The sequence below is a fragment of the Patagioenas fasciata genome, chromosome 5 (assembly GCF_037038585.1).
Source record: "Patagioenas fasciata isolate bPatFas1 chromosome 5, bPatFas1.hap1, whole genome shotgun sequence".
NCBI classification, from domain to species: Eukaryota; Metazoa; Chordata; class Aves; order Columbiformes; family Columbidae; genus Patagioenas; species Patagioenas fasciata.
The window spans coordinates 62,161,311-62,185,167 of NC_092524.1; the positions used below are offsets into that span (position 1 = coordinate 62,161,311).

At 44.8% G+C, this 23,857-nt stretch overlaps 1 protein-coding gene across 6 annotated transcripts in view; it reads left to right on the plus strand.

Moving 5' to 3' along the window:
• Nucleotides 1–23,857, plus strand: part of CEP170B (centrosomal protein 170B) — a 58,157-nt gene that overhangs the window by 29,183 nt on the left and 5,117 nt on the right. The window contains exons 4-15 of one of the 6 annotated variants that reach the window (XM_065838016.2): nt 461–937; nt 2,971–3,033; nt 3,885–4,648; nt 6,618–6,806; nt 7,001–7,103; nt 8,575–10,347; nt 13,517–13,766; nt 15,884–16,043; nt 19,922–19,960; nt 20,502–20,645; nt 21,865–21,953; nt 23,012–23,105. In XM_065838016.2, the coding sequence (XP_065694088.2) occupies nt 461–937; nt 2,971–3,033; nt 3,885–4,648; nt 6,618–6,806; nt 7,001–7,103; nt 8,575–10,347; nt 13,517–13,766; nt 15,884–16,043; nt 19,922–19,960; nt 20,502–20,645; nt 21,865–21,953; nt 23,012–23,105 (4,145 nt within the window). The remainder of the gene's footprint in view (nt 1–460; nt 938–2,970; nt 3,034–3,884; nt 4,649–6,617; nt 6,807–7,000; nt 7,104–8,574; nt 10,348–13,516; nt 13,767–15,883; nt 16,044–19,921; nt 19,961–20,501; nt 20,646–21,864; nt 21,954–23,011; nt 23,106–23,857) is intronic. The other 5 variants (XM_071809715.1, XM_071809713.1, XM_071809716.1 and 2 more) reach the window with 5 other exon arrangements.

Below are 23,857 nucleotides of genomic sequence, written 5' to 3' on the forward strand. Positions count from 1 at the left end.
GATGTTTGGGTGCTACTGAAAAAAATGTGGTTTTATTGCTGGTGATGTTACAGAATTAGGCGTTCTTCCAACAAAACCATGCCTTGAATAGCTTTGCACACTCAGCTTTTCCTTTGAACTGTGGAAAGTTGAGCAGGTGTGCATGGAAGTGAATTCAGCAAAGTCAAACAGGATCTGCCTTCTGCATCGGCCTGGGCATCCTTAAGGCAGCCTTAAAGACCACCAGCCACACAGGTTCTGTCAAAAAGTACAACTGTGTGTGTGTGCTCAGCTCTCTCTTTGGGGAGCAATGGAAGAAAGGACGAAGTTAATAACATAATAAACATTGGTGAGGCTGCAGCAGTGCAGTAATCACAGATTTCAGTGGTGAGGCCAGAGTACAAAGGTATCTAAAACAGAACTTGTATTTTTTTTCTTTAATCCATTTCAGCTAATGTTTGTGTATTTTTTCCCTTTGCAGAAAGATCAAAAGAGATAACCCAGCATGAAGAGGAACTGAATGGTAATATTTCTGGTTATAGAGATGCCCAAGAACAGTCTGTGTTTGCCTTCCGGAGAGAGCCAAGTTACTTTGAGATTCCAACTAAAGAATTTCAGCAGCCATCAAAATCTCCAGAAACACAGGTCCATGAGATCCCAACAAAGGATGTTGATGCCGTAGTGACCCCTGTTGTACAGAGTCATGCCTCTTTCACCATTGAATTTGATGATGGTACCCCCGGTAAAATAAAGATAAAAGATCACGTAACTAAATTTTCGCTCAGACAGAGAAGACCGTATAGTAAGGAACCGGCTCATACAGAAGTGATGTCAGCAGAGAGCAAAGTGGCCGACTGGCTTGTCCAGAATGACCCAAGCTTGATGAGACGGCAGTCTCCAGGAGAAGATGTGTACAGTACGAAGAGTGACCTGCCGGTTCATGTGAGGACGCTTAAAGGTGGGTAAATGTCTTGTCATGTGGACATAGTTCTCTGCTGGCCATGCAAATGCAGCATAATAAAGGGGGAAACCCCTTCTCCTGCCAAGGAGAACTAGACTTAATTGTCTCTGCTCCAAATTTGCAAGATAAAGAGCATCTCTTTAATGACTGTTAATGGTTTTGAATCCAGCAAGCAGGCTCTTCACCTGGCCCTGAAGTCATGTGTGGTGCTGGCCTGGGGACACGCTAATCTGGTTCCTCTACATCTGTAGTGCCAGCTCAGCAGTAAGAGTGATTAGAAAAAGGATTTTGATTTTTAAATGTCTAAAATTATTTCCATGTGGTCAGCCAGACTGGTGAACACAGGTATTTCAGTGGATTTTATTCTCTTGGCTCCTCCTAGCTGATGAATGACTTCTTTTTAGCTGTAGTCCAGAAGGGGCAAAGTATGATCATCCTGATGGCTGTAATGACCAGAGCTACTTGGTTGGATGACCAGATGGTCAAAGGTCTGAATTGCAGTTTGGGGTCCAGTTCTTAGTGCAGCTGGTGGGAGTCGCATGATTCTCACATATTTTTCAAGATTTGAGCTTGCCTGGATGTCGCTCTTGGGCCATGCACTGAACAGCTAGGAGGAGACCACTGATTCCTATGTTCTCGCTGCCTTGCAGACCTCTGGAAAAGCTGTCGGTTTTAACTGCACCTTTAAGTGATAAAATCTTATTGAAGGTTACCAGACCTACTTGTGCTTGAGGTCATTCTTAAAAGTGAACAATACCTCGTTTTGCCTTACAGGAGTATTTGCTTGATCCTTGTTGGAAAAAACCTCCTCATAGTATGAAGAGTTTTGCGTATTGCATCTCCAACTTGCTGTTTTATGTGCAGTTTTTTGAGAAGCTCCTATGGTCAAAGAGATCTCACATTCCAGCCCTGGGAAATGAAACTGTTTTGTTGTCATTACTTGTTTCTAGTTCTTCCCAATAAGGGACAGTGTTGGAGTGCCCTGCTTTATTATTTAGGGTCTAATTTTCAGTCTACTATGACTGTGTGATAGAGGGTTTTGGTGGTGTGGTGTGTTTTTTCTTTGTTTTGTTATTATGGTGCTGGATTTTGTTGACTTGCTGGAGAACATTGTCAGGAATACAAGTGTGTTTCAGTAGTTTTGCTCTTTCCTCTTGGAGAAAACTAGGGAGTTAGGGAGGTGCTGCTCATCCTAGGATTTTCCTGAGCAATGCACAGGAATACTAGACTGGCGGCACTTGCCTCTTTACAGTCCATAAGGCCTGGAAAGAAGCTGGGGTGATTTAATGCGTAATTTGCATATCAAGAAATGAACTCTTTGGACATGTGATTAAAAGCTACAATGTTGGTGGCCTGAGGAGTTTATCCAGCTCTGCTCTGGCAGAGGACAGGGTGTCATTTATCTGCGATAGCTGTGTAACGTGTTCTACTGACAGGGATAATTTTGAAGATGTCTTGGAGGCTACTGCTGGCTGCCTACCAGGTTTGGGTCTTTGGAATCAGAGACGCTTACTGTTGGGGTTTGTTAGTAACATTTGCTCGCTTTCAGGACCAATGTGAACATAAAGCCTGTTGTCAAGGCTAGAGAGTTCAGGCCTTAACAGCTTGAGGGCGCATGCATGGTGTTCTGCTGGGGCATCCATGGGCATGGTGGGTGGTTTTCCCTGTGTCCCCACTGTTTTGCATTCAGCAGCGTTCTTAGCAAAGACCTTTTAATTTAAGAACTTTCCCTTCTAAGGACGAAGCTTATCAGCCCTTGGGCACAATGCAAAGTTTGCTGGTTTCCCTCATTGAGGGAGTTGGGAGACTCTTCAGAGGACTGACTGCTGGGTTGAATGGATCTTGTATTAAATTCTAATCTTTCACAGCTAACTCGAGGTAATAAATGGTCTTCACCCATGTGTCTGGAGAACTTGCAAAGTAGGTTTGAGCAGTTTTCCTTTCAAACACGTGGTATTTTAGCCAGTATATCTTGCTGCATATTACAGTCTAGAGCGCAGAGATCTCTTTCCCCGTTCTCCCGATGACAGGTTCCTGGTCGTTGACTGAGTCGTGTTGTGTGCCTTCACACCCGTTTCCTTCTCCAAAAAAAGGTTTGTTTTTTGTTTTACTTTTAACTTTTTGTTTAACTTACTTTCTGAGAGTCCTGAGCTAAGGTGCTGAGGGGCAAAGCATCACTGATACAAAGAGAAGGTTGTAAAGATGGTTGTCACTAACATGGGCAAAAATAAACTATTGAAGCTTAGTGAACTCTAAGTAATAATTTCAACGTTGCTTGGCTGGTGGTAGGATGGTGTAACTCATGGGGATGTCACGGTGTGGTTCTTAAAACTTCAGAAAAAGTAACGAATCCTGCAAATTCACTTTTCTGTTAGTATCTGGCTTATTTCACCCTTGTAGAATGGGATATGTTGGGTGCTCAGAGGTGCATGCACTTGTAACGCACTGATCTGGTCTTTCATTATGGGGATTTGGTTTCATGGAATGCAGCGTACGGGATTTATTTACTGATCCTGGAGAGAGATTTCTGCTCTGTAACAGAGAGAACCTAACGAGGTGATCTTGGACTACAGTAATTGGGCAGAATGGAAAATAATGTCATCATTTTTATTTAAATAAAAAAAAGAAAAAGCAAACATTAGGTATCTGAAACAATCAGCGTTACAAAATCAGAAACCCTTGGGGTTGAAATGATTTCTTGAATTGGTTTTTAATAACTTGGATAGCCAATCCGTTGTGAAAAGTGGGGTCAGGAGACAGATGCCTTCTCTTTTATTTCCTCTGATGGGGTGCAATCCCTGTGCCACAGCAGATGTTTTTGGAGTTGTTTAATCCTATAAGTGTTTTTTTCTTCTAACTGAAAAGCTAAATTTCAACTGGGAGGTAATGTTAGGGCCATGGTAATGGAGAATATGGAAGTCAAATCTACATACCTTGTTTCCAGGTAATAGGCACGAGGACGGGACACAGAGTGACTCCGAAGACCCTGTGGCACCCAAGGCGGAGAAGGAGACGACAACAGGCAGCGAACGTGCGGCGGAGCAAACCAAGCTGCAGCGCCAGATGAGGCGTGATCCCCACGAGATGCTGCACAACAAGCAGGCCTTCGTCATCGAGTTCTTCGAGGACACGCCACGGAAGAAGCGGTCGCAGTCCTTCACGCACAGCGCTCACTCCTCCCAGAGCGACACCGATCAGGGGCTGAAGACCAAGGTCGAGAAGCGTAAGAATGCTTCACCGGCAGAGAAGCTGGGAAACGCGGTACCGCAGTCCCACTCTGGCACCCAGGCAGGCAAACCCAGTAACAGCTCCTCCGGGACCCAAAGATCTGGCTCCTTCAAGAGAGAGAAGACAGAAGATCGAATCAACTCTTCATCCTCCTCTGCTTCCAGAACATCAGCCAAAACTTATGGGAGCATTGGGAGGAAGTCTAAGATGGCTCAGGATTTTATGGCTGAGTATTTGCGGGAGACTGGTCAGTCTGGGAAGCCAAGCATTGAGAAACCAGCGCCTCTGCCCATGCCGGTAGCTCCACGTGTGGTTATATCATCAGAACCGGAGTCTGCCCCTGCTCCACCCCCGGAGGTAAAGTCAGCCCAGGGCAGGAGGAATGATGAGGAGGACAGCGTGAGCGAGACGGGTACATACACCATTGAGACGGAGTCGCAGGATAAAGAGGTGGAGGAAGCACGAAAAATGATAGATCAGGTAAATGCTGTTTTTCTGTGCTTGGCCAGCAAGCTGAGGGCTGAAGGCTTGGGCTTCTACCCTTGTGCTAGAGGGCCTAACTTCATTAGCTGTTGGGAGCAGTGGGGATTTATGGTTAAGGTTGGGAAATCTGGGTGACCTGTGTTAAGGATAGGCCTGGACCAACTGAGAGGCTGATCTTTAAAAAACCTAACAAAACGACAAACAAAAAACCCGCAGTGTGAGCCCACAGCAAAGAGTTGCCTTGCTTCCAAAATGGGATTTGGACGCAAAAGTGCAAGAGCAGGCTTGCCATCTGTTTAGAGGAAAGGCAAGAGCAGAATGAAGATGTGGCTGATACTACTGAGAGCAGCTCTGCTCTCTAGGGCTGCTCCCAAGCCTCTGCCTTGGCTTTGCATCACCTCCTGCCTGCTGTTAGGAAGATGGGAGCTGCATCCCATCACTGATGCAGCACCCCGTGGTGGGACAAAGGAAACACAGGCCAGGGGCTGCTGCTATCAGTCCTTCACAAGCCTTGGTGGTAGGTGGTTCTGTGTTTGGCTGTGCCTGGTTAGAAAGGGGAGAGCTTGCTGGCAGGGCAAGTGGCAGCTGGTTGAGCTAGTCAAGGGTGTGGTCTATGGCAGAGGCAATCTTAGATGGATCTCTACTTGTTTGAATTTTGCAAATTGAATGATAACCCTAAAAAAACAAAACCCAGAGATGAGGGAAAGCCTTAAAAAAACCCCACCTAACTAAGCAACCACAGGGCAAACCAAAATTTGGCTGATTTTTCAGGTTTAACTTTCATCTGTGGTCTATGATGAAAACAAAACTGAGAAGTGGCTATGAAGATTTAGTGAAATGTAGGCAGGAGGATGGTGAGGTTTAAAGGAAGCCTTAATTGAACCTGGCTTTAGAGCTGTGTATAGTGTTCTGTGAGCCTGGATCTAGCTTCCCTCACTCATTTGTTTATTATGTTTGTTCCTTACATCTTGTTTGTAATGAGATCGGAAGCTTTCAGGGCAGGGTGTTCAAGCCACAGCAAGGCCCTAGTCCTGACATGAGGTAATTGCTCTGATGGGGAAATACAAGGAAAAATGCCACAAAAATTGCAGTATTTTCTGGAGAGTACTCTTGGCAGCCATGTGACTGAGGCAGGCAAGCTGGCCAGGTTCTGCACTTGACTCTGCCGTGAACTTGGTGCAGTGCAGACCTGCCACTGGGGAAACAGCTGGTAAGTGGACCTCAGTGTTTCTGTTCAGGAAGAACTATTATATGAATTCTGGACTCGCTGAGGTTTTGAGGTGACTCTTCCCCACTCCAATCCCAATGCACATGTTTTTTTTTTTAGATAGAAATCAGAGTGGAGAACTTTTAAGGTCATCTCAACCAATCCTACATACCGTCTGTGGTGGCATCTTCCTCTGAACTATTTGTAGTCAGGGAAGAGAAACAAGCCATTTGGAGGCATGGATTTTGGTCACCTCCTCTAGGAAAGCCTCTCCAGAGGGAATCTGGCCAGCCAGCTCAAACTCTCACCCCTCTCTGAGATGCATCTTTTCCCAGGTCCTCACGTGTCAGTGTGAGGCTGCTTTGCTCAACCCACTTGCTGCTACAGTCTCTGATGGAGCTTTTTCAGCTTTTTCTAATTCTCCGTGAATTAGCTGGAAAAGAGCTTTCCTGACACACCCTGAATTTCTCAGGGTTGAAAAGGGACTCCTTTTCAGTGAAAGTTACTATTGTTACAGGCAATACACCAAAGTAATGAGGGTGAGAGGAAAGGTGGGAGTGAGTGGGATGAACTATGAATGAGTGTATTTAAAACTGCTACTGTGGAACAGAGAAGAAAATTATTTACTTAGCTTGCATGGAAGTGTTGGCAAGTGTTTCTGGCCCTTTGGGATTTGACTTAATGCTTTATGGATTAGGTTTTGGGCTAATATTTTTCAGTTTTCTTGTTTTTTAATCTTTCCTTTGCAAACCTTTACAGGTTTTTGGTGTTTTTGAGTCTCCTGAATTTTCCAGAATCTCTTCAGCCTTTAGACCAATAATTAAAGGAGAAAAAGATGACTCTGGCTCTCATCAGCACCTAATCAGTGAAAATGGCACTAGTCAGAAGTCACCCTTGCTCCAGGCACTTGCCTCAAAAGTTGTGAGTGGATCTCAGGCTGATGCGAAGGTACGGGCAGTCCAGGTAGATTTGCTGGGATGGTGGAGATGTAGGTGGGTTTTCTGTCTGGACGGCAATGTGATGCATAGATTGATTTCCATTTGGAGGAGGCTGAGTGGTGTGTGTATGAGAGGTGAGATTTTGTGGCCTGGGTTTGGTTTACGAACTTTATTTCTCACGCTGCCTTCCCCATCTCGTTGTAGATGTCTGCAGCATCTCAGGGGAGCCAGAAGTGGGTGTCTAGGTGGGCAAGCCTTGCAGACAGTTACTCTGAACCTGTCTCTGGGCAGGGTGACGGAGGTGCAGGTAAGTCTTATCCTGACATCACTGTTTGAAGATGACTAAATCTAAGCCAGGAGGATATGAAAAGCAGAAATTAAGGGTTCCTGTGCATCTGGCTGTGACTTATTTTCTGTTGTAGCTAATGTATTTGGGGATAAGAAGGAGAGAGTGAAATGTTCCCAGTGGAATGATGATGGAGATAGCCTCTGGTTTGCATTTCAGACTCATCTGAGAAGTTCTTAAATGTTATGTTGATTATGACTAAAGGACACCTGGGAAAGAGAAAGATCACAAGGGCCTTCTTGGGTGTTAACTAGCCCTGAGTAGTGATTCTTGAGACTGCCTTGTGATGCCAAATGAAAACCATTTACAAGTTATCTTGGACATAATTGCTGACTTCTGCTTTTCTTGTGTCTGGCTGTGCTGGGAATTTTAGGCTATTCTGGGATTTGCTGTAGGGTAGTAGGTTTGAAGTGTGTAGATTAGTGTAGAAAACAGGATATGGAGGGAAGAAGGGGAGTGGGAGGAGATCATGCTCCCCTTGTAGCTGGGAAGGCAGTTTACAGAGCCCCAGGTCCTGTTGAAACATGAGAAAGGAAGAACAATGTTTTGTTGGCTTTTGTAAACGTTTTCACCCTTTTTTGGTTGGGAATATTTGCCATTACCCTCATGCCATTAACAGCTATAGATAGACACAGTAAAGATTAGAAGAAACCTTTGTTTTGGAGGTCACGACCACTGTTTTCACATTGTGTGGGAACCTGACTCCTGGAGTGTTTGAAATATTACCATAGTCAAATAACCAGTTATCTTGGTATTTAGAGGCAGTATCAGATATGGGAGAAACAAGAGCACTCATTTTATGAAATGTGTCCACACTGATAAGCCCACCCACGCTGGGGCGGTGAGCTCTAATTCAAAACGTCTTAATTGATATGAGGTCTTTCTCCTCAAACTTTGCTGTGGGATATGATTATATGAGAACTTATACTGTGAAAAACACCATCTATTTAGTCAAATGGGCTGTGTTGTGTAGAATGACACTTGAAACACTGCATAACTGTAGAGGTTTGTCTGATGACCTTTCGTCTTATTCCTGTGGCCTGATTTATAGAATCCTATAATCATTTTAATTGGAAAATACCTTTAAGATCATCAAGTCCAGCCGTTATGGTAGATAAATGCCCGCACCGCCATTATCATCTAAAGTATGTGCTTGTACTGAGAGGTATATTCGGGAAGATGAGCCTGAAATCCTACCTTGAGACAGGGAAGGTGTTGAGCACTCTGATCCACCAAAGTAATAAAGTATGGTGTCTGTATTGATAAACCTGATGCTGCAAGCACCAGCCAGGCCCCACTGATGTTCATGTTGCATAAAAGCTTAGTTCTAAACACTGTTGTGGACTTGCACTTTGTGGGATCAAGCTCTTTTTAAATAAATAATTGCTGTAGTTGTACAACAGTTGATTCTTGTCCACTTAACTCTCTTCAGAAAATGGTGCAGCCCCAAAACCTGGGGAACCAGAAAACGCTGCTCCCTTGAGAACAAGGCGCCTTCTTCCCCAACTCCCACCAAGCGATAAATTGGACAGCCCCACTCCTACGGTCCTGATTTGCCAGGATTCTTATTCTGAGGTTACCAAGAGAACCATCGTGAAGGACCACTGTGTGGAAGCCTATGGTGATACCAGCAGCCGCCTCTTCATCCAAGAAGACTTGGATCCAGATAGCCTCAGTGATGCCAGCAGATCTGACGATGGCTTCAGCTTGGAAAAAGGCAAGAAATATAAAGAGAACAATAAAATGCTAGAGCAGATGGGAGAAGACGCAAGATCAGAGAGCCGACAGCCAGGATCCTCCCGAGTCTCAAATGTGAGAGCTGTAAGTGAGCCAATTTCTACTTCGTTCTACATTGGTGATGACAGCAATGATGTGGGGATTCCATCCAAGTTCTCTCTGAACATGTCCCATGCTCGAGCAGAAAAAGACAGCAAGGATCAGGAGTTTTCCTTCAAGTCTGCTGGCACACCAGCTCCTGGAAAACCACCAGTCAAAGATGTTAGTGCTTACATAAATGCAGCTGGGAAAGTGGTTATTTCCCTTCATCAGAGTCTTCCTCAAGATCAAGAAAACATGGCAGGAAAGGAAACATCATCTTTTGTTAGACAAGAAAGTTTTACCAAAGATAAATCGAACACTGGTGTTCCTCAAAATAAACTCCCACATATTTCAAGTCACCCTCTGCTTAAGGATTTAGAGGCTGTCCGGTCAACTCGTATGGACTTTGGTCAGGAGACTCATCTTCTCCTTAAGGACACTGAAACTGCTTTGGCAGCACTGGAAGCCAAATTACTTAGTCAAAGCCAACAGTTGGAGCCCTCAGAAACTGCTGGTCAGCTGGAGGACTCCTTGTCAGGGGACTCGGACGTGGATACTGCCAGCACGGTCAGCTTGGTGAGTGGCAAAAATGTCCCAACGAGCGCTCCGAAGCGCAAAGCGGTTGCGAGTTTGCAGAAGGAGAAATCTTCCTCCACACCATCCATCCAGGACCAGTGCGGGCAGCCCAGCGCTCGGGACAGGCTGACAGAGAAGCGGAAGACACAAGCACCGGAGGCATCAAACCACGTGGAGGCCACCAAACGCTTCCAGATGAAGCGGAGTGCTGGGACACAAGGGTCACTTGACTTCACGGATGATGAGAGAAGCTCGAGCTTGCCCTACTTGCCGGTCCCTGACGCGGTTGTGTCTGACCACGAGCACTCGGTAACCCGGCCAGTTCCCAGAAGGAAACCTTTTACTCAGGCCACCAAGGAGGACCACAGCAAAACGACATCGAATGTGCAGAAGATCCAGCAAGTTCTCACCCGCTCCAACAGTTTGTCCACCCCAAGACCCACAAGGGCCTCGAAGCTACGTCGTGCCCGGCTGGGAGATGCTTCAGACAATGAGTGCATTGATACTGAGAAAACAGCCTCCAACCCTGAAGCCACCGCTCAGGGCCCCAAGCAGTCTACAGAGACGAAGAAACTCTCCCGGCTGGACATCCTCGCCATGCCGAGGAAACGAGCAGGTTCATTTACGGTGCCCAGTGACTCTGAGACGGCACAGTCAAGGACGGGGTTTTCAGGCCGGAGTGTGGAGTCCTATCGGAAGACGGGTGTTTCAGAGGTGAGAGCCGCAGCGAGGAAAACAGCAGCCGCTGCCTCCGTGAAGCAGCCTTTCAGCAGGACCCGCTCCAGCAGTGTCAAGTATTCCTCCTCGTCCAGTAAGTGCTCGTGCTTTATGTTCGTCTCCTACTGCCCTCTTTCTGATTTATAGGCTGCACATGGTTCCCCAGGATTGGTATCTCAGTAACACGAGCGCTGCATCGGTGAGTATGAAAGTTGGAATTAAGGAGTGGTACAGACATTGAGATTTCTTGTGGGTTTGGAAACAGCAGAGCATCTCTCATATTCAGTGGGATATTATTGTGGCATTGTCTCTGAGGATATTGCAAATAGCTACGTTTTGGTTTTTTTTTTTTTTTCAGTGACTGTTTTTTGGGTTACCAATTGCCATTTGACAGGAGCACATTAGCCATTTTTCTGTTAAATAGGAAGAATTTAATGCCTTTTCAGTGCTACAAAGATTTCTAGTTTGTTTAGTTTGACTTCTAAGATTCAAAGTTTACTCCAAGAGAGCTTGCAATGGTATTGATGACAGCTGGTGTCCAAGCTGACTGGTTTGAAGTTATCTGAAACAAGAGAACAAAAAATAAATGCACTTTTGTTGTGAAAGCTGTTCCCATGTTCTTCCCATAAATGCAAATATGGAGCTAGATGCTACATGTTGATTGTCCCAGGAGTTTTACGCTGCTGTCTGATTTCTTTCCCTTTTGCCATAGGTAAGGCAGGTGCCACAGTTGTGTTTCCCCCATGGTGGAGGTTTGGGGGCTGTCTTGTCCCCTAGCTGTGCACTCAGCACACTCTTGCAATATCAGTGTTTCTCATATTGAAACCTTTAATTAAATAGTGTGGACAATGCAGATGACCACTCTGACATGGTAATTGGGAACCAGAGATTGTCCCCAACACCTTCGGTTTAAGTCCTGGTCTATACCCGTACTTCTTGACTTACCACGGATGTGGCAAAGCAGATGTGTTTGCTTAGGTTTTTAGGAATGATGAGGGGACAAGGGATGGGAAGACAACTTTGGCTGGTTTTCCCAGGCCTGCTGAGAGGGATGGTATTTTCATGAGATCTGTGTTTTTTGTATGGAGTCATAGAGTTCTGGGTTGTATACTTTTTATATACTTTCATACAGTTGAAATAATTATCCTTCTTGCAGTATTCATTTTTATTGCATGCTAAAAATGTTATTTGCTGCTTGTTTTGATTTGGATTGGTTTAGTGCATCCAGCTTCCCTTTTAATGATTTTCTTCTTACACATTTGTATATGCATGTAAATCAGAATGTGGACAAGCTAAAAGAGTATGTACAGTCTCTTCTCTTGCCTTTTTTGAGATGATGCTATTATTGACTTCTTGTTAAACAGTAACAAATTTAAAGCAAAATAATGTGGTCAGAGTTTTCCAAACAGGAGGCACTCTTTGCACTCTCTCTGCCTTTGGACCACAGACTGCAAATCATTTGGAGAACAATGATCAGTTGGTTTAAATGAATTGGTTTTTGATTTCCAGCGCTTTGTAGCAGCACGCTAACACCTTCCTTTGTGCATAGTTGCAGCAGATGATGCTTATCCTTCCTCTGAATTAGTTGCTCTTAAAATACTAACCTCCTAATTCCTTGATCGGATTGTGGGCCTTGCGCAAGCTCTCAGTGTGCTGGTGTGCTTCATGCTTCCTAGTGCTGCACCAAGTGCGTGATGCATGTTCCTGTACTAATGCCATTATAGATATAATGAATGAACACCTAGCACCCTATTCCTGGGGCAAACATTGATAAACCAAAGTATTGCACTGTGGCATCAAGAGATTTTTTTTTAGCATGATACAAGCGTTGAGTGTCAAAGCCCTGGGAGTAAGGAGGCAGATGTGGCTCATTTATTCAAGGATTTCTTAAAGTGTTTAGCTAATCAGAATAGTTTCCAACTCTCCCAGTGAGAGAAAGTTAATCCTGCAAACAGAGAACAGAATGAACTATCTGGCCATGAGACAAGAAATGCCAGTAGATCTCCTGGCCATCTGAAGTAACTTTGTGTGAAATGCACAGATAACAGAATAATCCAAGTTACCAATTTTTAAAGCTAAGGGCCTTGTCTCCCCTGCTGCTCTGTGTATCTGATTTGTTTACACAGTGTAATTTGAATTGTATGAAGGGCGTTAATTCTGATTTCCCTTGGTGTACAGGGATTGAAAATCAGACTCTTCATTTCAAAATTGATGTTCAGTGACCGGGTGGCCTCCTGATTCTAAACCTATATTTAGAATAAATTATATATCCGCTGACGGAATATGAGCAAATTTATTTTTTCTTTTCATATATATATATTAGCCCTAAGATAAGACATTTATACAGCTATAGCTGAGATAGCAATATCTAGGAATACTTTTTTTCACTATACAGTAATTATCTATAGTTTCTAAGTGCATCTTATATGCCAAATTACTTTTGTTTGTATGATCTATTATGCTGACTTAATATCCTTGCAGTATTTCAGCATTATAATAATCTTGATAACACAGTGAAGCTTTTAGGTATTGTAATTTTAAATAACCCAGCTGGTTCTGTGTTTGGTGGGTCTTCATTCTCTAGGGAAGGATGGAAGGGAATGAAGCTGTGTTTGTAGACAGTGTAGGGAGGCAGCAAACACCAGGAGCCCAGTTTTCAAATAAGGACATCTCGATCCTTCCCATACAAGGAGGACCTGGGTGTCTTCACATCTGCAGAACCGGTTGGGAGAATTGGGCAGCGGAGCCAGACCTGACTGGATGAACACATTAATGGTGAATTGCGAGGCAGGAGGTGAACGTGGGGGTGTGGACTCTTGCAAATAACACCAAACACCATAGTCTGTTCTTCACTCAAAAACCCCTCCTTTTGCTTGTACTTTCAGCTGATTGGAAAGGTGTCTGCAGGCTTGAAAATTGGGCTCTTTTTAGAAGAGGACTTCTGTGGGACTATGAGGAGTCTCAAATGTGTGCTACTTATACACAGAGCTTCTGTGCATGGAAAGCCAAGGCTGTGGTAATTTACTACATGGAGTTGTTAACACAGTCATTTTACTTTTCCATTGGGATCTCCCACTCTGAATTTTTATAGTGAAGATAGAAGCGCTCAACTTTGAAATAAGCTCTGAGAATGTGCCATTTGGCTTAAAATCTGCACAGAAACTCTCCGTGTGTTCTCAGGCTTGTTTTGTGTTACCTTTTTGCCCTGTTGTAGTTATTCTTTACTACTGTCTTCGGTCTGAAACCAATTCATTTTTTATAAGCATCAAGGCGGAGACCACAGGGTTCAGATTACACTTCTACTTCGGAGGAAGAATATGGCTCAAATCACAGCTCCCCTAAACACAAACGCTCCCATACTTCAACAGCCACTCAGACACCGAGGTTACGTGGCTCTGGGCTGAGCAAGCAGAAGCACAACGGCAGAGAAACGGATGATGATGAAGATTTTGATGACCACCCAGACCCCTACAACTTCATGGCGCAAACAGCAGAGATCGCAGAAATAGCCAGGTGAGGTGGGGTTTTGTGCGTTGACTCATGCTGAAAATGGATTGAGGTTTTTTTGATGTTCAAAACAAATGGAGGGGTGGAGGTAGAAGAAGAGACACTCTCTCTTGTTGCACGTCCCCCATCTCCTATGTATCCGAACATCAGTATGTTCAAACTTGGAAGGTTTTCATGAAGTTTTACAGCCTGTGCTGGTTGCACCATCTCTAGCAAACGCCAAGGTGCAGGGAAGCTGGGTTGTATCTTGGTTTGTTTCTTGTTCAAGCTGTGGATGCGTATCTTCTTTTAGCTCTGCCAAAAGATGTACCTGTCTATACCTGCTTATCTCTGCTTGCTGCTGGAAGTCACCGTGTGTGCACAGACTGGTTGGTGTGAACTGTCCTAATTCTCTGCAGAGGAAGTCAAATGGATTAGCAATGACTGAACATGTAAACTGTTGAAGCTGCTCTGCCTGAGGCGGGTGAGGGAGCAGTCAGCAGTCACTGCGGGGCAGAAACCCCTTTGCTTTGCACAACTGAATCCGAACAAGAAAATCTGTCTGGGCCCCTGTGTATAAATGAGTCATTTCTTAGCTTGATGTTCCTGGATACGGGACCTATTGTGTACTGGTGGTCTGGTGGTTGCCTGGAGGACCTCTCGGCAGTAAAACAAATAGATTCTTTTTTTAAACAGCGGCATTTGAGGTTTGACATCTCTAATATGCAACTGTGTTATGCCAACTTTCCAGAAATACTGGTCTTCCATTGTACTGGTCATACTTGGAATACTTTTGACTGAGGAAGCCGTCCTCTGTCTTCTTTGGGTCAGCATTTCTACGTCACTCGTGTCACTTGCTGCACTGATCTCAAAAGGGATTTTCTTGCGTGAACGTTGCTGTCAGGCTGCTAGAAAGTGTGTCAGCCTCCAAACCAGTCCGTGTTACCTGTGCCACACAAACTGTGCGTGCGGGAGACACTCGTTTCCCTCCCGGCAGTGTTCCCGGCTTCGGGTTGTGGCAGCTATAAATAAATGGTTGCGTCAGACTTGTCTGGCGCTGCACATTGCAGGGCTCGGTCATAGAGTCTGCTTCGTAATTGCAGTTCTGATTTCCGTTGCTGCTCCCAAATTATCTGGGAGGGGTTTAGAGGAGTCGGGGAGAGTTAAAAGGGAAAATGTGACTTGTTTACAGTAAGTGAATCACATAATGGATGTGCTGGGTGACAGCTCTATCCAAACCAACATGGACAGGGGGCACCTTAGGCAGGCAGATCAAACTGCTTTTTATTAGCTCAGTTATGCATTTTCATTCTGAGGACATGTGATGAAATGACAGTTTTATTGCTTTGCTTGTTGTTTTTTTTTTTTCATTTAAAGAAAGTGTCTTTCATATGAAGCTGGCTAGCTGTAAGATTTATTTTTTTTTTCTCAGAAACTTTTCTTTAACATTAGCACAACAGCTACTTTTGGTCTGAAGGTTTGGGTTTTTTTTTAAGCTCTGCTAGCAACAATCCAGAGACTTAGAAACTCTTTTTGAGATCTAGAGCAAGTAGAGGTGCAATCGCTGAGTATTAACTGGACACCTGTCGAGGGACTTGAAGTCTCAAGACCTGGTTTCTGAAAACCAGATCTCTCTAAGGTATGCTGTGCTTACCCTGGTAATCCCTCCACCCTTCTGGAGAACGTGGAGGCATAGTTTGATATATACCACAAGAAAGAAGGAAAGAGGATTTGAGATTTTTTTATTTAAGTAACAAAGAAGTCCCAGGAATAAAAATTGACTGTGTTCTCCTAAAAAAATGAGAGAGAGAGAAGAAAAAATAGAGTGGATGGGTGGAGGAGCAATAACATAAAGCTTCTTTATGGATTGTCTCCAGTACTTTTTGGTAGTGTGTAGTCGGTAGAATTAGCTTTTAATCAAATCTCTGCTTTGAAACTGGGTTCAGGAGGAGAGCAGATGTATTTTGTATGCAGACAGAGTGTTCCTCAGCACCCTGCCAAGGCACCCCTGAAAAAAGCCTGCTCTCCATAGCCTCTGCAGAAGTTCCCACAAACTTTTTGTGGCTGCTCTTCTTATATTTTATGAACATGAGGCTTGTCGCATCATGTGTCCTAATGACTCTGCTGCTTTCCCTGTGCTTCAGGCTCAGCCAAACCTTGGTGAAGGATGTTGCCATCCTTGCTAGAGAGATTCATGATGTTGCTGGAGATGGGGACTCGCAGAGTTCATCGGGGACGGGACCAAGCACCTCCCTCAGCTCTGTGCCCAACACTCCTGCTTCCACCATATCAGCGAGAGAAGAGGTAAGACCCCGAAGGACAGAAATCTCTGCCTCTGAATGCTTGTAAGTACGTGGGGCACAGTTATGGTGGCAGACTAGGGCAACATCCGCACTGAAAAACCTTCATCCTTTAAAAACACCACCAGAAAGACTGACTGCAGTCTATTTAGGGTGCTCTTTATTTTGCCCTCCCCGGTGCCCACCCACCCTGCAAGAGGTGGGAGTGGGCTGCATGGGTCAAGATCTGGGAAGGCTTAGCCTTTGTTTGGGGCATTCTTACGATGCCTCCAGAAAGCAGGAGTGCCCCAGTGTCAAAATGTTAAATTCCCTGTACTATTTGCTGAGTATCTCATGGCCTGCAGTTGGCTTAATGTCGCTGAAGTTTGCATCTGAGGAACAGGATGGAGGGGGGTGCTGTGCTGCTGTACCAGGAAGCCTGAGTCTCCCTTCTTGTTTCTGACAAGGTGCTGATGGCTGTGCGCTCTCTATCAGCTCTGTGTTTCGTACTTCTGCTGTGTCCTTTGTGCCAGGGCTGTTGAAACGCTGTGCAGGTGTTTCTTGACTCCTCTCCATCTGTGTATTGATGGGCGAGGGCAGGGGCTCTGCTTTCCAGCCACCAGGTTAGGCGAGGAAGAAAGCAAGTTAGCTTGGGAAGTGCCGTCTTCCAGCACTTGAGTGAAGCTGTGGTTTGCTCCCAAACTTTGTAACACAGTTTGTCTGCACTGGAGTAGGGAGGGGAGAGGCAATTTCTTAATTTGGCTCACCAGTGCCGCAGCGCAGGGACTCGGCTCAGCTCAAACTTGGCTGCAAGGTCACCAGGCCGCTCCAGCTGCCAAAGCAAAATTGTCTTTGCTGCTATTTAAATCCAAATTCCCTCCTGTCTACCACCAGTGTGGGCTTAAAATACACAACTCTCCTTATCTGCTGTTCAGATGGGCCTTCTGACCCTCTGTTGTGAGAGTTGTAGACCTGTCCTAAGCAGAGTTCAAAGCTAAGGACCAAACCTGTTACCCTGCCAAGAGAGTACTTGGGGGCTCTGTGACCCTGCTGTGTTTATTACTGAAGGTGCAAAGCAGAAGTTTAGGGAGATACACAGCAGATCAGGGCGGTGTGGCTGTGCTTGTGTTAAGCCGAGGTGAGCTGCAGCCTGCTCAGGGAGGGGTTTTTCCTGGGGCTGTTTGGAACTGCAGCGCACAAATGTTTCGCAATAACTTTAGGCTCTGAGATAGTGTTTTATTGCTTTGTTTCCTTGCAAGTGCCACACCTGAAAAACTGCCTTTCTTTTCAAGCAGTTAAGGTGACATATCTGCCTTACTTCTGACTTGCAAATTAAATGTTTGCTGTGGGTTGGTAATGGCCAGTACTCAGCACTCGCTTCCTTCCAGCGTACCTGTTTTTCAGTCAGGTGCCACTGAAGGGTACAACCATAAGTCAACCCATACAGAGGGACACGTCCTCTGCTGCTAGAGGAGAAACACCTGCAAAACACAGTGTTTTGGTGCAGAAATGATGGTTGTGATGCTGAATGGCAGGATCACAAAGCCAGGATTGCTCAGACCCAGGCGAGTTGGGGGTTTCTTTGCGATGTGGCTCTGCAGCGCTGCTGTGTGGGATGTACCCGTCATCCCCTCACTGCAGTCAGAACAGCAGTTGTAGGGCTGTGCTGCACTGTAGGCAATGCTCCCAGCAGTACCCAGTGGTTGACCAGTTTTTGAGACCTCACAGTGGTGTAAAGGAAGAAGCACTGGCAGGAGCCTATGAAGAGAGATCAGGAGCCATAATATTTGGTGTGTTCAGCCAGTGGTGACTGAAACCACCCTAAAGACTTTTAAGTCTTCATTCCAAACAGGGTTGGATAGCACCCTGATTTCAGCAGGCCCGGCGGCTGGGAGCACACTTAGGTTACATCCAAAATGCCACCGCACATCAGTGGAGCTGCCCTGTGTTAGCGATAGCCAGGAGCAGGTTAAATCAGCAGGAGTTTCTACTGGCGATGCTGAGATGTGAAGCTGAATCCTGAATAGCTTGAGATCCTGAAAAGTGCAGCTTGGGGGTCACATTATGAATGGGAGAAATATAAACTGATGTGGGTTTAATAAACACACATCTCATCTTTGGAATCGGACTAGAATCAGCAGACATGCTTCCCTCCGTCTAGGTGCTGCTGAATCTGTGCTGAAATAATTAGTTGGGCTTATTGCAGGGAAGCCGCTGGGAAATATCTGAAGATAGGTCTGTGTGATGCTAAGTACTGTGAATTTTACAAATATTTATTAAACAACTTCATATTAAATATTCTAGGAAAGGACATAATAATGGAAAATAGCTGCTGTAGTTATAATAGTTATGTATTGAAATATCTGATAAAAGGAAGTGTGTGAATAAGAAATGTTTGCTGCGTGCGACTGTCTCATATACCACTCTGGCTCCTACAGTGTTGTGTGCCATTCTGGTAGCTCTCGATTTTCTGCTGTTACATATTTATATCTGTTCTAAAAAAGTGGGGGAAAATGCAGGAAAAATAAGTACTGATGCTGGAATCACTTTTGAGGGTTTAATGCTGTACCAGAAGCTTCACTTTGGACCAGTGTGTGGCATAGCAGTTGTCAGCCTCAAATGAATTGCTTTTCAAATTACTTTTGTTACAAAACTTGATTAAATATTAAAATAATGAGTGTTCTCTTAAAAGTTAAGATGGAGCCTTAGGTTTAAACCTTATTCTTTGTGTCCTGTCTTTTCAGGTCCAGTGTTGGCTTGGAGGTTTGCAGTTTCCCCAGTTCTTGTTTGGAGTGGTTTTGTTTGTTTTTGTAGCCTCAGCTGTATAGTTTATAATAACGCAGATTCTTTGCATACTGAGCTGAGTACTGCTACAAATTAAGCAAAAAAACCCCAAACAAACAAACAAAACAAGAGTCCAGCAAGGATGAAACCTTAATGTTTCCTGTCTACCAAAGGCAAGGGTTGTTTGGGAAGCCTTAGGTTGTGGGTGTGTGGGTTTTACAGGACTCAGCTTTCTGCAGAGCCGAGCAGCTGCTGCGAGCATAGTCAAGTTAGTCACCCCACATCACTGGCCACTTCTGCAAATTGTAGCCCTGTATGGAATCGTTTTGTTTGGTCTTTTTTTAAAAAAGTTGATAATGACATAGCAAAAACCTAAGAGCCCAGTAATGTTTGTTAAGTCGTTGTTTAACGTACTCAGTATGAGTGGTGGTGTGACAAGTGGAAATGCTTACGGGTGTGACGGAACAGAAGGTGTGAGGAGAAGAGAGTAGTTGACATATGAAGTCTCCTGATGATGGTGGAGCAGGTGCTGTCCTCACTGTGTTTTCAGCTGGTTGTGCTGAGAACTACTGGACTGTAGGAATATCTCCTTCCCTTCTGGCACTGTTTCACTGCTACAAGCAGCCTGACTTACTGTTTCTGCACTTTGCAAAAAGATGCTTAAAAGAGAGAAGCTTATTAGCTAAATATCTTGGCTGTTGTGCCCCTGTGCCATCGTATCTCCTGACCTCTGCCTGTGTGTAACCCAAGTGCTATTGCACGGAGTGTGGGGAGCCCGGACCTTGGATGGCACACTGTCTCCTTCCAAGAGCCATGTGCTTTGCCAACCAAAGGGCTGTGTGGATGGGTTGTTCAGCCCCTTCTCTGTGCTCCGAGGGCTGCTGGATTTCACTCAGCACAGTCCATTTTGCAGTAACTGGGAGGCTGCCCAAGGCCACAGAGCTGGTTGGTGACAAGGACCTCCATGGGCTTCAGTGCATGCGGGGGGTGGGCATCAAGTCCTGGTCCTCAGGAATGTGCTTTTGGGAACGTCAACACAAAATAACCATGTGTTCTCTTTGATACTTGCTGTCACAGCCATTCACTAGCATTGATCTCTTTGTTTCTGTTTTAACACAGATTGCTCGTAGATCTTTTCGGCTGGCATATCCATCTCAGGTGCACTTTCCATCCCATTATTTTTATATCTCTGTCTTGTCACTGTTATTTTCCTCCCCTTCTTTTAGTTTTTGCCTGTCAGTCAACCAGTCTTGTCTTTTCTGTTCTTCCTGTTAATTATTTGTGTTATCAGTGGTTTTATATTGCTTTTTTCATCTCTCCCATGTGTTACTAAATGGTTTCTGATTAATTTTAGTGTGGCTTTAATGTTGCATTGATATATTAAAACATAAGATATGGGAAAACTGGCTCTTTTTGAGTTTTAGCTAAATTCAAAAAGGGCAAAGATGTACTTTCAACTATCCGCTCAAGACTCAAAATTATAATGGAATAGCTCCACTAAGTAGGATTACTCCAGTGGGTAAATGCTTGCAGGATTGGGGTCTAGTAATTTGCTTAGGAACCCATACCTGTCTGAACAAGATTTAAATGAATCAGTGCTCCTCTGGGGCTTGCCTGAAAATCTGTAATACCTGCAGTGAGTGCCTGTGTGCCTCCTTCCCTGCTCATTTTTAATGACTCATTACTCATTGTTTCCAAGTTGGTGCAGCACATTCCAGAAGCAAGTCTGAACTACCAGAAGGTGCCTCCGGGATCAGTGGAACTGAAGGATTTTGACCAAAATATGAACGATAATAGAGAAGAGGATCCCTCAAGAAAAACAAGGACAAGAAACCGTGAGGAGGCAGGCCACCTTTTTCTTTACTTTATTTGTGACATTTCTTTAAGCTGCAGTATATGTGCCTACTCTTTCTAAGCTGCCAAAGGAGGCTACTCAAAAAAATGCGTTTTTAGCCTTGACTTGTAGGTGTAGTATAGTGTTTAAAAACAAAAGGTGAGGGGGAACAGAATCACTCTTCTTGCCCATACTGACTGGAAGTTTCCGTTCTTGTGTAAAACTCCACTCGTTTGGGAGGAGGCATTTAGTGTCAGAGCACACTTGAGCTATTTCACTGCTATTTTAAAGAAAACCACAAAAATCTCAACTTCAAAATCTGCCGCACAGATAGTTTAATGGCACCTTATTTTTCTACAACCGGCATCCTGGTTAGAGCTGCCCACGGAGCAGCAGTGGCAGAATCTGGACCTTAGGAGGAGTTTCTGCAGCTGTGGCACAGCTGGGTGCTGTGCCGTGCAGACAGCAAGCCACTTCTTCTGCATTGCCCGCTCCAACATATGCAATTTGATGCAGTTTTCCCAGGCTGTGGGAGCAGGGTAATCACTGGGATGATGCTCAAGGGTGAGGAAGCCTGAAACTGAAGGTGTAATGAGGTGATGGTGCTGGGGAGAACTGGGAGGTACTGGTCCTGTTCCATGGCTGGTAGAAGCAATGCCCCGCTGCTGTGGAGAGGTGCCAAGGCTGAATAAAAGGTGTGGGTTCAGAGTGCCCTCAGTGTCCTCAGCAGAAGCTGGGGAGCCCTACTCAGCCACAGGGCTTGAATATTTCACATTTCTTGGTTTTGTTGTTTTTAATAAAGCAGACTGTAATGTGGTGGGCTATCTGGCTGTGAAGGTGACTTGAACTCATATAAATCACATTAGATGGTTTCAGTGATACTGCTTGTGGGCCTTCTTGCATTCTGATTTGGCTTTTGGGGTTTTTTGGGAGGGAGGTGCCTGTGAGGCTTGGAAAGCCTTCAGCTTTTCTTTCAGAAATGCTTAAAATACTGATGTTACTGCAGACCACTATGTGTCTCTGTCTCTAGAAAAAAATCTGAATGAGTTAGTATTTTTTTGCCAAAGTGCTGCAACAAAGCTGCACATCATCTTAATCTCCCTTGAGCTTCAAGTATTATCCACATAGATAAAGATGTTTCAGTGGAGATCATTAACTGTAAAAAATTTCCAGTTTTGTAATATGCCGCTTTTGCTAAAAAGTTTTCTGATTTGCCCTTATATTTTAGGTGATATTTGACAATCTGATGTTGAACCCTGTTTCCCAGTTATCACATACAATCCGTGAAAATACAGAAAACCTAGCTGAAAAAATGAAGTAAGTAACTTTGTCTCTATCCTGAAATGTTGTTACTTGCTGCTTGTGGAAGATAATAGGCAGCTGAGAGCAGCCTCGCAATTACAAGCCCTGGTTGTCATGGGGGATTTTAACTTCCCTGATGTTTGCTGGAAGGACTACTCGGCCGGCCAGCCACAGTCCAGGAGGTTCCTCCAGTGCATCGATAACTTCCTGATGCAAGTGGTGGATGAGCCAACTAGAAGAGGTGTATTGCTGGACCTCATCCTCACTAACAAGGAGGGTCTGGTTGAAGCAGTAAAGGTTGAGGGCTGCCTTGTCTGCAGCGACCGTGAAATGGTGGAGTTCAGGATCTCATGTGGCAGGAACAGAATAGCAAGTGAGATCACAACCCTGGACTTCAATAGGGCCAACTGTGGCCTTGTCAAACAATTGTGTGGGGAAATCCTGTGGGAAAGGCTACTTGAAGGTAAAGGGGCCCAAGATAGTTGATTGACATTCAGGGACTGCTTCTACCAGGCTCAAGATCAGAGTATTCCAACACGTAGGAAGTCAGGGAAGGGAGCCAGGAGACCTGCGTGGAGAGGCTGGCCACTTGGGAAGAATATAAGGCTGTTGTCACTTCAGAAAGTCTGGTTGTCAAGACACAGGGAAGCTGGAAGTAGGAAACTGTGTGTGTAGTGAACTCGGGGTAGTATGATTATTTGCCATCTCTTTTCCTCGTATGTTTGCCCTTTGAAATTTTCATGCTGGATTTGTAACGCCTGTTGCCTTAACCCCGAAATATTGCCTTTGCAAACATACAGCAGAAAATTGATAGATTGTCTTCTCTTCTCTGTCCCAAGGCTCTCGGAAAGCCTGCAGGTCACCAAGCTTGTGAAGTCTCTTCAAAGCTTGTAGTTCTAGAAGACATCAGTTAGGGAAGGACTTTGGATTGTTCCTAAATCAGCTCAAAGGCACTTTGTCCAGTTGCTAATCCACTAATCTCCTTTGTTGCCACATCTTGTGATAATTAAGTCTTTTAAACAAGCAGCTTTTGGATGGCAATTTTAAGACCTGCTCCACTTCTTGTTCTGCAGGATTCTGTTTCAAAACTCAGAAAGGACCTGGGAGGAGATGGAGGCCAAAATTAATTCAGAAAATGAAGTGCCAATTCTGAAGACATCTAACAAGGTAAGACCATACAAACAAATGAAATATGGAGGGCCTTTGTCCATGAAAGCTTTGTAAGAGACCAAAATAACGAGCTCTAGCCACTTTCAAATAATTTTCTGAAATTTCTAGTCCACCTGCATGTGTTGAACTGTTAGATTTGTTGCTGTTTGAAGGGTGACAAAATGTATTCCTTCAGCTGTTGGGTTTTACCACACTCTTCCCCTCTCCCTTTGTGATTAGTCTTCAAAGACCCAGTCCCTTAACAGATGTTCAAGTTCAGGGTCATTAGGCCTCATTTAAACATCTACCAAAGCTTCACCTGCCATGTGGTTGCCACAGTTTCAGTCCTACACCGGTGTTTCTCCTGGATGTTTGTTTTCACCTGTAGCAGTTCGATAATAGGTCAAGAAAAAAGCTTCGATCCCAGGGTGGTGTTTGTGCTTGTGACCTCCTGTTGGTGGGGACTGTGAGTGGGGAGTTCAGTACAATAACGGACCCAGCAAATCTGGTTAAAGCTAACTGTACATTCAACACCGTGCAGGGCCTGTGTAGCTCGATGTTACAGCGGTATATATGTGGCCAATTGCTTTGTCTGGTTTAGGAGTTGAGTTTACAAATATCTTCATGTATTTGGCATTAAGGAGGAAGTGGAGGAGACTTTGTTCAGTTGACGTGACCAGCATTTCAAATCTAAAAGCCACTGTGGCTGTGAACTGGGTGGTGGTGTCGCACTTGGTGAAATGATGCAGAGCAAAGGTCCCCGTGCACCT